This window comes from Monodelphis domestica, chromosome 4 (genome assembly GCF_027887165.1).
Source record: "Monodelphis domestica isolate mMonDom1 chromosome 4, mMonDom1.pri, whole genome shotgun sequence".
Lineage (NCBI taxonomy): Eukaryota > Metazoa > Chordata > Mammalia > Didelphimorphia > Didelphidae > Monodelphis > Monodelphis domestica.
Window position 1 is genome coordinate 246,451,117 of NC_077230.1, and position 14,801 is coordinate 246,465,917.

The 14,801-nt window shown below is 37.4% G+C and overlaps 1 protein-coding gene across 3 annotated transcripts in view; it reads left to right on the forward strand.

Moving 5' to 3' along the window:
* Nucleotides 1-3,233: 3,233 nt before the first annotated feature.
* Nucleotides 3,234-14,801, forward strand: part of C4H11orf65 (chromosome 4 C11orf65 homolog) — a 46,684-nt gene continuing 35,116 nt past the window's right edge. Inside the window, exons 1-6 of one of the 3 annotated variants that reach the window (XM_016433875.2) lie at nt 3,234-3,284; nt 3,654-4,323; nt 5,212-5,319; nt 13,471-13,563; nt 13,664-13,717; nt 13,870-14,070. In XM_016433875.2, coding sequence (XP_016289361.1) covers nt 5,233-5,319; nt 13,471-13,563; nt 13,664-13,717; nt 13,870-14,070 — 435 coding nt within the window. In that variant the 5' untranslated portion in view covers nt 3,234-3,284; nt 3,654-4,323; nt 5,212-5,232. The remainder of the gene's footprint in view (nt 3,285-3,653; nt 4,324-5,211; nt 5,320-13,470; nt 13,564-13,663; nt 13,718-13,869; nt 14,071-14,801) is intronic. The other 2 variants (XM_007494878.3, XM_001381433.4) reach the window with 2 other exon arrangements.

Sequence of the window (14,801 nt, forward strand, 5' to 3'; positions counted from 1 at the left end):
TGAACATGATGGTTTCAGAAAGAACTGGAAAGACCTACGTGAACTGATGCAGAATGAAATTAACAGAACTAGGAGAACATCGTACACAGTAACTATTGTGGGATGGTCATATGTGATAGATTTTGCTACTAACAGCAAAACAATGATCCAGAAAAATTCTGAGGGACTTAGGAAAAAGAATGCTATCCACCAGAACTATGGGAACTATAGAAGCTATATATAAAGGACTATAGAAAGGCAGATGAAAACCTATGATTTATCAATTGTTTATTTGGGCATATGATTGGAGGTTTTGGCTTTATAAGACTATTCTCTTACAAAAATGAACAATATGGAAATATATTTTGAGTAATAATACATGTATAACCGAGTGGAATTGCTTATCAGCTCTGGGGAGAGGAAAGGGGTAAGGGAGACAACACGAATTATGTAACTTTTGAAAACTTATGTGTAAATTTATTATTGAAATAAATGAAGATAAAATTTTTAAATAAATAAAAATGAAAATATTTAAACATATTTTAATTTTATTTTTAATTACTTAATTTTTAGTATTTTCCATAGTTACAGATTTATGTTCTCTACTTCCCCAAGAATAATGCTTTTTAAGTATCTGAAAATTAATTTAGAGAAGAGTAATCAGTTATTCTCTCTACTATAGGCTCAGAAGGAAAGGGAATAGACTCCAGCCATTCCATTAGGGGTTAGGATTACATGAGTGAAGATACATGAGTATTACTGGTGAAGATAACTTAAGCTCTAGATGTATCACTCTCCTCCTTGATTCTTTAAAATTAGAATGGATTTATTCAGCACATTTATAAATCATTTATTCTAGATAAGACACCATGTTAGATGTTGTGGAGAATAGTTTCTACTCTTGATTTCTCACCATCTAGTAGAGAAGATAAGACACATGTATAGATAATTTTAATACAATATTGTTAATAGGACCCCAATTTAATAAGAGGAGAAACAGAGAGAGAATAGAATCACTTAAGGGCCTTGAAAACCAGACTAGCTCAGTCAGTGGAAAGGGAAGAGGTATCATTACTTTGGATGCATAAGAAACTGTCCATGTTTAGGTTTCAGTACAGGATCCTAGCATCCTCAAAGTTTAAAACAAGGAGCAAAATCTGTACACTCCAGAAAACTTAGCAACAGAGCTAAGTGCAGAAGATCTCTAGGGACCATCAAGAGAACCGTCCAGAAGGTTTTCAGGCTTGTAACTCATTCCTCCACTCAGAACCTAACAGCCCCTTCTCACTTCCCTCAGCCTCCCTTCCCATGGCCCCAGGGCCCACAACAAAGGGAAAGAGCTCCAACACTCTCAATTGCCCTCTGCGAGGAAACCCTGGGTCAGGCCCTGGGCCTATTGGAGGGGAGATGATGCCCAGCCAGCAGAACTGCAATGGTGCCCATAGAGCCATCACAGTTTACAGCCCAACCAGAAAAATCCTCTCATAGGAGCAACTTCTCCAGGGACCTTTTCACATCAGAAACTGAACCAGAAATTATCACTGTAGGGCAGGATAATTAGGAGATGGGATAATAAGGTCAAGCTGCCCCTGCCTGGTCAAGCAGAGAAGGTAGTAAGTGGTAGTGAGTTATAGGGGGAGGAGTCTGCACCCACCAAGACTGTACAGAATGTGGGGAACTAGTGTCAGACATGGAGAGGCCATGCCAAATAGAGGCTGAGGCTCCCGACCACTGGAACATCTTTAGTGCCAAGTCACTGGACCACTTTTACTGAAAAGTATCCTGTTCTCTCCCAGCAAACTGGACAAAAGGACATCTGGTGGAAGATAATAAGAGCTGTCAGAAAAAGTCTGTGAAGGATGAAGAGTTTTCCTACCTCTCTGGCATGTGCCCTGCCCACCCACTTGTCTACCCTCCACACCAGGGATTTAGGGCCCTCAGGATAATCAGTCAAGTGGTTTCTAATGACTTTTCCCATTGTTCGCATCTCCCAATCTTGCCCCCATTTCCTCTCCCCTCCAATAGCTTCTTAGAAGAGACAACAACAGCCTTCTTTGTGCACAACATATAACTTCTGACATTCTGGTAGTTTGACTTAGGGGTACAGCCTGGATAGCTCCCTGTTGAGTGGGAATGAAAATGGCCTTCACGAGCTTGTCTATTTAGTAAAGACACAATGAATTCTGCTTTGCTTTTCTTATCTTTGAAACATTTAGTTATAGAATATGAGGACTTGAACATCCTAGTTTTTTTCTCTGTGTGTAAATGTAAACTACATATGTAAATCATGTTTAGTAGCATTAGGCAGATAAACTAGGAAAAGTGGGTATAAGCCAGAGAAGTAGTTTTGGGTTTAATAAGGAATGATTTTCTAATGGTAGGCTGGTAATCAATGGAGTTCAAATTGAGCATTTAGGTAGTCCTTGAATATTTGCCAACTACTTTCCTCACATCACCTCAGTGTAGTAGATACTGCAAGATACTGCAAGAATTTTCCTCTTTTAACAGGTGCAAACAGGGTGCTCAGAAAACAACAACAGGGGGCAGCTGGGTAGCTCAGTGGATTGAGAGCCAGGCTTAGAGACAGGAAGTCCTGGGTTCAAATGTGACCTCAGACACTTCCTACTGTGTGACCCTGGGCAAGTCACTTGACCCCCCATTACCTAGCCCTGACCACTCTTCTGCCTTGGAACCAATACACAGTATTGATTCCAAGATGGAAGGTAAGGGTTAAAAAAAAGAAAGAAAACAACAACAAAGCTGACACTCAGTGAGGTGCTGGAACTGTAGCCTAAGAGCTCACTTGGCCTCCACTCCAGATGTCTCCTGGCCACCAAATCACTTTTACCAGCAGTGTTCATCACGCAGTCTCTGGGCCTCCACTCTTTCTATAGTAGCACCTTTCCCTTTGATTCTAATTGACCATCCAGATTGCTGTCCGAAAGAATTAGAATCCCTTCTTCCCTTCATAGATCTGCCTGAGTGACAGCCACGTGCAGCCTCTCCTGGTTCCTACAACCCTTTAATGGCTTCTTGCATGGAGTGTCTCTTGTAATAGTTGATTCCCCTGATGGTCGATGAGGCCAGTTTTGTAATTACCAAGAGTCCTGGTTCCTCTAGTAGGGGAAATGGTTTACCCTGATGGCGAGAGGAACTTGGTAAGAGGTATGTTAAGTTTAGTTGATGTTGCTGGAGCCCTTTGTGATGCTGTGCCACTCAATGGATGGCTATGCCTTTGCACACCATAATAAGCAGAGAGCACAGAAATGAGGGCGGGTGCTCTGGACATGCCTGTGTTCTCTTGGGTGAGTGTTTCTGGTTAGGCTGCTTCCATCTCCAAAGCCTCTCAGCGAAGACCAGACCCTAAACATCTTCCTGTGTCCAGACGCTCTTCAGAGGTTTATATCCTCTCTAGAGAACCTTAATAAATTCATAATTTGACCAGGGCAAGGGCGGGGGTGGGGATGGGGATTAACACAGGTTCGAGTGAGGTTGTCCTATCCTTTAAGACACAGGGCTTCATAAAAGCACTGTTTTGGAATCAGAAGAGACGGGTTGAAATCCTGTCTCCGCCACTTAACTAATTTACTTCCTGCCTGACCTCACGAAAATCACTTCCCGGAGGAAGAGGGTAAGGAAATTCTTTTTCTTTCTGAAATACTTTTGCCCCATAGTTGCCGATAGACAGCCAACGAGAGAAGAGAGCCATCTAGCGGCGGCTTCGTGACTCGGCTTTCTTCTTCCCGAAAGAAGCTCCAGGTGGCGACTGAAGAGCGCAGACACCATTGCCCTTAGCCTCACTTCCTCTGTAGAACGGCTGTCCGTGAGGCGGCCCCGGAAGCGGGAGTGTGCGTCATTTCTGGTCGCGTCACCCGGTAACGAGAAACGAAGCGGTTCCCAAACTTGCGCAACCCTCTGGTGAAATCGTAGTGTTTTTTACGCCTAGTCCCGCCGTCCCCGTGGGCGGTGGGAACCTGGGCCCAGTAAATTCAGTGCCCCAGGAGGAGGGGGGACCCTCCCCTATAACTTTTCTCTGGGTCCTCTCTGGCTTGCCTCTGTCCCCCTGTCCCCGCGCCAGTCCAACTGCCCTCTGTAGTGCTCGGGGCTCTCCCCCTGCAGCCTTTCGCTGTCCTTCCCCGCCCCTCGTCTGCGCTTTGATCTACGTGACCGATTCACTGTCACTTCCCTGCTACAGGAGAGAGCCCTTGAAAGGCCTCTACCTCGCGGTTTGTCGTAGGCCTTTATCTTCGGCTCTCAAGCTTCAGTCTGGGCAGTTGCCTGCGTTTCTTGTAAGGAAGGGAGTCTTATCTTGGACCTCTCCTCCTTCATCCCATGAATTCACAGGTGGGGTTGGAGGAAAGGAGTTTGTGAGAAGGGTGGTGGCTTGGTTTTCCCTCCCAATTCCCTTTGATTGTGTCTAGGAAATGCTACTCAAACAAAGACAAAGATCAACTAAAAAACTGTAGTAATTTAAAAAGAGAGCTTCGTTTTATCTGACAAATTCTGTTCAATTCAACAAACAGCTCCTGTGTTCAAGCACCATGCTAGGCCCAGAGATACAAAGACCAAAAAAATGAAACTGCCCGTTTCATGTAGAACCTTGAGGATCAGGAAAGGTTTGGTGTGGAAGGAGTAAGCCCTTGGGGAGAAGGGCTGCTCAAGTCACTGAGCCAAGTGCTGGGTATCTTAATGCCAACAAAAAGACTGACAGCCTCTTATGTCTTATGGAGCTACATTCTAATGGAGAATAAACACGTGCATAAAAAGAGAGGGCAAAATCCAGAAATTCCAAAGAAGAGTGAAGAGAGGAATAAAGGATGGCTGGTCTAGGTGTTTCCTCAAAGGGAAGTCCTGACAGTAAAATGGAGTCAAGGGGACAGATGGGTGGCCCAGGGCCACTTGGGATAAGGAATTTACAGGGTTAGAAAGCCTCTGAAGCACACTGCTGAATAAAGGCTGGGGGGGGGGGGGGTCACTTCTGTACTGAGACAGTAGAATAGGATTTTAGCAGAGTACCTCTTGTGATCATATTGCTGAAATTAATCAGATTTAATAAAATATAAGAAAAACCAGATTTTATTAGAATTCCTTTGATATTCTAAATACTGACTCTGATTTTAATATTTAGTTTACATAAAGTCTTGTATAATTTACCTAATGTCTCAGTGATAGTTTAACACTAATATGCAGTGGTTTTAATTTATACATTTGTATTTATTTTTGCTTTTTGAGGATTTCAAATGTCAATGAAGCATGAATTTATCCTCAGAAAATGAATCATCTTTTGAAGGCTATGATAAAGCTGCCAGGATAATTCAGAAGGCCTGGAAAAATTATCTTGTGAGTTATTTTATTCATATTTTTAAGATCATTTAAAAAACAAAGCATCAAGTTTTCCATATGTATTCAAAATAGCAACAATAAAATTAAGTTTAGAAAAATTATGATAGCATAATAAGCCTTTCATTTCCACAGGCAGAATTTCTTAGCTAGGAATAAGAATTTGTATGAGTCACAATGTACTGTATGCCATTTTTAATCATGTTACCTTGTTATAAAGATAGCTAATAGTGAGAACCTAGAGAATGTACTGATGTGTTTTACTGATAACTCTGCATTTCATTTTTTTCTTTCCTACTGGAAATGGTAACCACCTTAATGTCAAAGGATTCTGTGAATTAGGGCTTCTCTATCCCCAGCATTATAGAAATCCCTTTGCCTTCTTCATGACTGAAATGACTTCCAACCATTACCCCACCTGTCAGTGCCAAGGCCAAAGAAATTGTAGTCTGGAAAATGTCAAATGTTGCTATTCAGGACCATGAATAAGTAATTATTCTAATCTAGTTGAATAAAAGAAGTTAAGTCAGAACCTACTTAATAATTAGAAAGACAACTGATGGGCACCCATTTGGTTTTCAGCTTTTTGGTATAGCAACAAAATGGTGCTACATAATTTTGGTATGTATTAAAATGGCTTAATTTTTAAATAAATGATAGAGGTTTTATTTGTTATATATAACTTAATTTGCATTAACATACATAATAAAATTTTAAATTATAATGAATGAAATAGCATTATTTTTAACCAAAGAAATTGAGAATTTACATAAACAAATCTAAAACAAGAATTGAACAAATAATATTTTTAAAACTCAGTTATACCTTCCCCTTCTCAAAAAAAAAGAGCAGAACCAGATGAATTTACAAATGTATTTTATTCAACATTCAAAGAAAATTAATTCCAATACAATGTAAAACTGTCTGCAAAAAAAAAATAGGAAAAGAACAAATCTTACCATATATCTTCTAGGATTTAAAGGGGGTCTTGCAATCTGAACTAGGAAGAGATTAAGTGCAAAAGCAAATTAGAAGCAGAACCAAGATAACAGATTAGAGGCAGCAACCCAGGTAGATTTTTAACATTCCCCTCCAAACAACTTTAATAACTCAGATCAGATTTTGGAGTGATAGAGCCAATAAAAGGTCAGAGTGTAAGATATTTTTCTTGTCGAAGACAACTTAGGAGGTCAACAGGAGAGGTCTATTGCACCAGGTTGGGAAGTTGGCCCAGAGCACAAGGAAGAGCTTTTACAGTGGAGGGGAAAATGGGAGTATTGCTGGCAATGTTTGAACCTCATTCTAATCAGAATTGGTTCATAGAGGGACTAATATCTATATATACACACAGTTGGGTATAGAAATCTATCTTACCCAACAGGAAAATAGAAAAGAAAGAGGCTGAAATAGGACTGATAAAATGGAGGATGAATTAAGGGAGGCAGTGATCAGAAGCCAAACAGATTTTTGAGAAGGGACAGCATAAAAAGAGAGAGATAAGAAAAAGAACAAACAAGAAAATGAGATGAAGGGATAATCACAGTAATCATATTTTTAACTATGAATGGGATGAGTTTATGCATAAAACATAGAATGGATTAGAAATTATAATTGAACAATATATTGTTTATAAGAGACATACTTGAAACAGAAAGGCAAACACAGTTAAAAGGCAAGAGCAAAATCTAACATGCATCAGTTGAAGTAAAAAAAGGAGGAAATAGCAGTCATGATTTCAGCCAAAGAAAAAGCAAAAATGTACCTAATTAAAAGAGATAGTGAAACTACATTTTTCTAAAAAGTACCTAGATAATGAAGTAATATCAAAAAATTTTATAGCAAGTTTCTCTAATAAAAGTCTCATTTCTCAAGTATATATAAGTTTGTAAATATAAAAACTACTCCCCAGTTGATATATGTTTAAAGGATATGAATAAGCAGTTTTCAGAAGTCAAAAGAATCTATAGTCACATGGAAAACACTCTAAAATCACTATTGGTTAGAGAAATACAAATTAAAACAACTCTGAGTTATTACTTCACACCTATCAGAAATGAAAAATGCTGATGGAATGGGGAAAACTAGGTACATAAATTCAATAATGATATAGTTGTGAACTGGCTCAACTATGCTGGGGAATAGTTAGGGATTATGCCTAAAGAATAATAAAACAGTGCCTACACTTTGATCCAGAAATACCACTAGTATCTATATGTGCAAAAATATTTGTAGCAGCTCTTTTTTGTTTGAGGTAGCAAAGAATTGGAAATTGAATGAATGTTCATTGGAGAATGGCTGAACAAGTCATGGCATATGATGATGATGTACTATTGTGCTCTAAGAAATGACTAGGAGGGGTGGTTCAGAAAAACATAGCAAATACTATATGAACTGGTGCAAAGTGAAATAAGAAGAACCAGGAAGTCACTGTGCAAAGTAACAACAATGTAATAATGATCAACTGTGAAAGACTTAGCTACCCTGGTCGATGCAGTGATGTAAGACAATTCCAAAGGATTCATAACAAAAAATTCTATCCACTTTAAGAGAAGAGAAATGATTAACTCCGAGTGCAAAGTAAGGTATAATTTTTTCACTTCATTTTTATTGTTTTTTTCACAATATGGTTATTGATCCCACATGTATAATTGCTATCTTAATGCTTGCCTTCTCAGTAGAAGAAGAGGAGAAGGAAAGAATTTGAAACTCAAAAGTTTAAAAAGAGAGGATTGTTAAACAATATTTTAAGTTTAAAAAGTAATGGAAATTACACTAATATCACTAATGAACATAGGTACAGAAATATTTAATGAAATGTTAATAAAATAATATACTATATATTCAAAAGATTATCAATGATGACTAGGATGGATTTATATCAGAAATGCAAAATTGGTTTAATATTAGGAAAACCATAAACATAATAAACCACATTTTAAAAAGTAAAAATCACATCATTATTTCAGTAGTTGCAAAAAACCAAGCTTTTGACAAAATATTGGAAAGAATTTAAAAACATAGGAATAAACTGACTATTGTTATTGCAAATGATATCTATCCCAAACTGAGAATTAGCATTATTACTAATGGAGAAAATGATAGGGACCATAGAAATTAGATGAGGGGTAAAGCAAAGCTGTCCATTGTTACCAGTTATTTGGTAGAGGTTCTAGAAATGCTAATTATAGTCATAAGACAAGAAAAAAAGTAATTGAGAGAACCAGGGCATCACTCTTTGCAGAAGACTTGCTGGCTTCCTTAGAGAACCCTACAGAGGCAGATAAAAATTAGTTAAAACAATAACTTAAGTAGAAAAATATCACCTATAAAAATCATTAGCTTTAGTACCAGATCTCAAGCTGCACTATAAAGCAGTAATCATAAAAACAGAAACACAAGATACAGGGATAAATGACCTTAGCAATATAGTATTTGATAAACCCAAAGATTCCAGCTTTTGGAATATGAAGTGTGAGATTTAAAATGGTTGAGGTCTTAAACTGTAGTGAGTTTAAATGGTGGATGATATAAATTGTGATAGATATAAGGGAGGGTGAGTAAATTTGACCGCAGAAATATGTTTCACTACAGTGTCTTGGGTTTTAAAATCAAATATAAGGTGGTCGCCAGGCAAATATTCCCAATTATTCAAATACCCAAGTCAATTGGGTTTTATAGAGATTTTAATTAACAATACAATGAGTAATCAAAGAAAGAGAGAGAGAGTAAGAAAGGAATAAGTAAAGTATGAAGGGCCTCAAGCCAATATGGACTAGACCTGAGTCTTAAAAGAGAAATCAGTCAGTTTTTTAACACTCACCACAAGGTCTGATTAAACAAGGATACTAGTGACACCAGGCCAGTGTCCTTCCTCAAAGAGTCTTCCAGCCAGAGATTGTTTTCAAAGGGCCTCTCTCAAGAGCCTCCAGAGCTCCTACCCCAGAGGGACAGAGCCCCTCAGAGGAGCTCCTCAAGGAGCTCTCCTTCAGAATGAGAGTCAGAAATCGAGATTCCTCCCTGAATGAGATCCAAGCTCTTATTTTTAAGGGAAAAATTTCCTCTGTCACCTCCCCTAAGTCCTTACATCTACCAATCACTGTAGATGTTTCTAAAGGACCGCCCATTTTGAATTCACAGCTGAGTAGTTTTAATCTCTTTAGTAAGTCAGAAAAAAAATGCTGTGTCGGACAAATTTCATTAGAAAAAACCTCTGAATAAGTTATCACCCTTTTAGGTTTAAGTAGTTTACAAGTTGCCCCACCTTTATAGGTACTTAGTATCCCATTGTATCAATTCTAAAACAGTCATGACTCAAAGAACTTCCTGTCCCTTCCATAAGCATGGATCAAAGTACTTTCATTGTTTAGCAAACAGTTTTCTGTCCTAAAGCAGTCTTAAGTAGGGTGGAGCAGGGACACTCCCATAGCTAGGAGCCCCCACACTCAAGTAGAGTTCTCACCATCTGCTAGGGAATTTTTTTAAGTAGAAGATTCCTCAATGGAGGAAACCCCTAACATTCATAAGTCTGAGAAATTTTGAGGTTTACAGAAGTCACTATTTAGCAAAATGGGAAACCAGTATGGCAGAATCTAGATATAAACCAATATCTCACCTTACACTATGATAAGGTCAAAATGGATATATGGTTTAGATATAACTAAATTAGGGGAACACAGAATATCTTACCTGGCAGATCCTTGGAGAAGGGAAGAGTTTATTACCATTTGTAAGGGGGAAAGGGCTTTATTTTTAAAAGGGTTGGACTTGATTATTTAAGAGTGTTCACCAGGAATTTAATTGCAAAGAGATTTTTACAGTTTATTTACAAAATATAGAGAAGAATGAAGAAGGAAATCAGAGAAAGGACAGGGTAAGATATCTAGCCTATGTACTAAGTAATTTACTCTCGGCCCCCCTCCCCTCCCCGCTTCCAGGCAGGGTGAGTTAGTTTCAGCCAGCCTCAGCAAAGCTGAGGACCCAGGGAAGTCTCTCAAGAAGATAGGTCTTTCCTGAGGTTGGTCTCTTCAGAAAAAAACAGCAGTTAAGAGTCAGTTCTTCACTCACCACACGTCAGTCCAGTCAGGAGATTCTTTATCAGCCTCCACTCCAAGTTGAACTCCCAGTAGAACTCTCTCTCACAGGAGGTTTCACTCCAAGTGAGAGTTCCAAGTCGAACTGCACTCGGGCAGTTGTCACTCCCTTTTAAAGGCACTTTCTTTTGTGCCACTTCCCCTAATTTTTACATCTACCAATTACAGTTGATACTTTTGCTTTTAGAACTGCCCAGGGGCAGTCAGTTGATTTTGATTCATCACCCACTATTTCACATGTGGGTCACAGACCTCCCACTTAATGTGTGAAATGGAGTGTTTACACCTTTGGTAATTAAATCTAAAAAATGGGCAGATCTCCCCATTACTGTAAGCAAGGTGTTTACACTTTTGGTGATTAAAATCTAAAAATAGGAAGGGATTACTATTTAATCTTCACAATCAGGGGAGAGTTGATTAATTTCATTGTTATAATCAGGGGAGATTTAAATTTAATCTTCATGCATTATAAGATATAAAATGAATAATTTTGATCATATTAACAAAATTAATGTAACCAAGATTAGAAGGGAAACAACAAACTGGGGGAAAATTTATAACAAATGTCTCTGATAAAGGTCTAATTTCTCAAATTTATAAGAACTAATAAGTCAAATTTATAAGAATATAAGCCATTCCCCAATTGACAAAGGGTCAAAGGATCTGAACAAGCAATTTTCAGATGAAGAAATCGAAGCAATCAATAATCATATGAAAAAATATTCTCAATCACTCTTGATTAGAGAAATGCAAATTAAAACAATACTGAGGTACCACCTCACACCTACCAGATTGGCCAATATGACAGTAAAGGAAAGTGACAGGTGTTTGAGGGGATGTGGCAAACTTGAGACACTAATGCATTGTTCCTGAAGTTGTCGACTGATGCAAACAGTCTAGAGGGCAATTTGGAACTAAACCCAAAAGGCTATAAAACTATAAATACCCTTTGATCTGGTAATATCACTACCAGGTCTGAATCCCAAAGAGATAATAAAAAAGGGGGAAAGGACCTACTTGTACAAAAATATTTATAGCAGCTCTTTTTTTAATAGGAAAGAACGGGAAATTATGGGGATGTCCTATCAGTTGGGGAATGGCTGAACAAATTGTGATATGTGATGGTATTTAAGAAATACTATTGTGCTGTAAGAAATGATTAGCAAGATGATTTCAGAAAGAGCTGGAAAGATCTGTAGGAACTGATGCAGAGCAAAATAAGCAGAACTGGCAGAACATTGAATATAATAACAGCAATATTGGATGATGATTATCTGTGAAAACTTGACTACTCTCAGCAATGCAGTGATTTGGGACAATCCTGAAAGACTTATGACAAGGAATGCTAACCACTTCTAGAGAAAGAACTGTTGGAATTGTCTTTAACATCAGTGTCTTTATGGTTTTATTTTGGGGTTTTGATTATGTATAAGTTTACTCTTACAACAATGACCAATATGGAAGCATATTTTGCATGACAAAATAAAATTTAAAAAAGGAAACATGAAAAGTGAGGGGGGGGAGGGTGGTAATCATCAACTTTTCTGTATATTGCAGACAAAATTCAGTAGGAAAATGGAAAAAAAAGTGCATTCAGAATAAATGTAAAATATCTAAAATATCTCAGAGTTCCGCCACAAAGGAACTTCAAATAATTATAAAAATATAATTACAAAACTCTACAACAGACATAAAAACAGTCAAAAAACATTGGACAAATTTTAGGCAGCTGGGTGGCACATAGAATAGAACATCAGTCCTGGAGATAGGAAGATTTGAGATCAACTCTGGCCATTGACTCAAGTCTGCCTCAGTTTCTTCATCTGGATTACAAAATGCATCTACCTCCCAGGGTTGTTGTGAGGATAAAATGAGATAAAATTTATCTTCTTTGAGTTAAGATAATTATGATAAAAATAATAATCTACATAATTTTTTCTTAGGAATTAAGATTAGGACATTAAGATATTGGCCTTAAAAGCCAATTTACCTCTACCTAGTCAAACTCCTACTGAGAAGGGTAACCATACTGATTTTTCTCCAAGAAACTGAGGAACTGATAGCATGCTTCAATTCTCCTCTGAATCTACCTACAGATGGCAGGCACTTATTCTAGAATTTCTCTGTATTTTAGGTCTACTTTTTTTTTTTAATTAAACCCTTACCTTCCATCTTGGAGTCAATACTGTGTATTGGCTCCAAGGCAGAAGAGTGGTAAGGGCTAGGCAATGGGGGTCAAGTGACTTGCCCAGGGTCACACAGCTAGGAAGTGGCTGAGGCTGGATTTGAACCTAGGACCTCCCATCTCTAGGCCTGGTTCTCAATCCACTGAGCTACCCAGCTGCCCCCTAGGTCTACTTTTAACTCCTGATTTAATTTTTGTATTTAAAAGTATCTGACTCTTGACATTAAAATGTTTTTTATTGTAACTTCTTTGTGATGTACATCTGAATATTGTTTGCTTAGAAAGTATGATAGAGGATATAAATGAATATCCAGGAATACACATAAGTTAAAATAGGATAGAAACCAACACCTCCCTCCCTCTAAAATGGTTGAGATTTCATTTGGGCTTGAATCATAAAATAATGTCATGATTTTTATTATTTTTATTTTTATTCATAACTTTTCTAAGTTTCTATATAGTCGAGTTAGATGAACCAAATGGTTTCATGCCTATTTCACCCTTAGGATAAGGGTGTTGAATTAGATTCACATATGGCTTAGAATGCCACATTTAGGGGCATCTCCAGCCTCTGAGGCAAGGGTGGAAGAGAAGATTAAGGGAAGGTCATGCCTCATTTTATGCCCAGTCGTATGGTCTGTCCAGAAAAGCTAGTCTTTTTTTGTTTCTCTTGCTGCCCTATATCTTTAAACCTTTGCACTGTGACTCAACTGAGCAAAGTTCAATGTTTATTATTTATGTCAAAATAAAATATAGGTAGAAGACAAGTTTCCATTGAACTGATCTGATGGTTCATATTTACCAAAAGCTAGTGACTATTCAGGAGTAGTAAAAAACCTGTTTTGATTGTTATTCCTAATATGTTTGAACTTCTAGGATATCTGTGTATTCAGCCACTTCAGAAATCTAATCTATATAAGGAGGCAAGGAGATCCCCATCAACTATTAAAATATATTGATCCTAAAGAGGTAAAAGACATATATTTTAATATGCATGTAATATTTTAAAGATATATGCTATCAAATTAATATTACTAAAATATGATAGGCTAATTTGTTTCACTTTTAGGCAGAGCTTATAGATGCTGCTTCTGGAATTAATATTCGATTCAGATTAGGTGGAGTAAGTATGGAAGTATTTTTGTCTAATAGTCTTAAAATATCCTAAACGTATCCTAATTGACTGTATGGAATTTGAAATGGATAATTATTTTAAGCATAAATACTTTTTATTATGATGTTACAAATGGATTTTGCATTTTTTTTCAACCACAGGAGAAGTTTCCTCCCTGCATATATTATAAAATTTTCACTCATAGAAATATTGTAGATCTGTGTGCTAACAGTCCTAGAGATTATGTGAATGTCATCCCAAAGCGACTGGCACATTTGCCATTTTTTAAGAATCTTAAGGATGACCATCGTGGCTGGTATCAGCGTGTAGAAAACAATGGCTGGAGGCTTGTTTCCAAAAGAGTGAGTAAAGAAAAAAAAATAATTTATCTTTTACATTTTACAGCCATATTTTGTATCTTTCTGAAATTTTAATTTTACAATAGATTTTAAAACATAAATCTTTAAATGAGCTTTTCTGATTTTTTTAAACCCTTTATCTTCTGTCTTAGTATTAGTTCTAAGGCAGAGCAGTAAGGCTAGCTAAAGAGAGTTAAGTGACTTATCCAGGGTCACACAGCTAGGAAGGGTCTAAAGCCAGATTTGAACCTAGGACCTTCTGTCTCTGGGTCTGGCTCTCAATCCACTGAGTAACCTCTTTGCCCCCCATTGCTGACTTAAAAACAGCTTGTAGTGGCAACTTTAAGGAATAGTCATATATCTTAGTCTTAAATTTAGTAACTTTTCTTACTAACAGAAGGTATAAACTTTAAGCTATCCTGCACTCTTCAAAACCATAATAGGCAGTTGGGTACTATCTGGTCAAACAGTGAGATAAGTCAAATTCAATTTCTACAACAAAAAGTACAGAATGTTGTTAACTTCAAATTCAACTTTAAGTCAGGATGTGGAGTTTCTTGAGATAAAGAAAAAGAGTTTATACTTGGAGTGTTTACTAGATATTGACTTCAGTGATAAGTAGGGAGCATGTCTTATTGATCTTTATCTTTTCTATCTCCTTTAGCACCTAAGACAGTGTTTTTCATGTCTAGGCAATGATGAATTGTTATTGAGCCAGTACCAATAAAGACTTG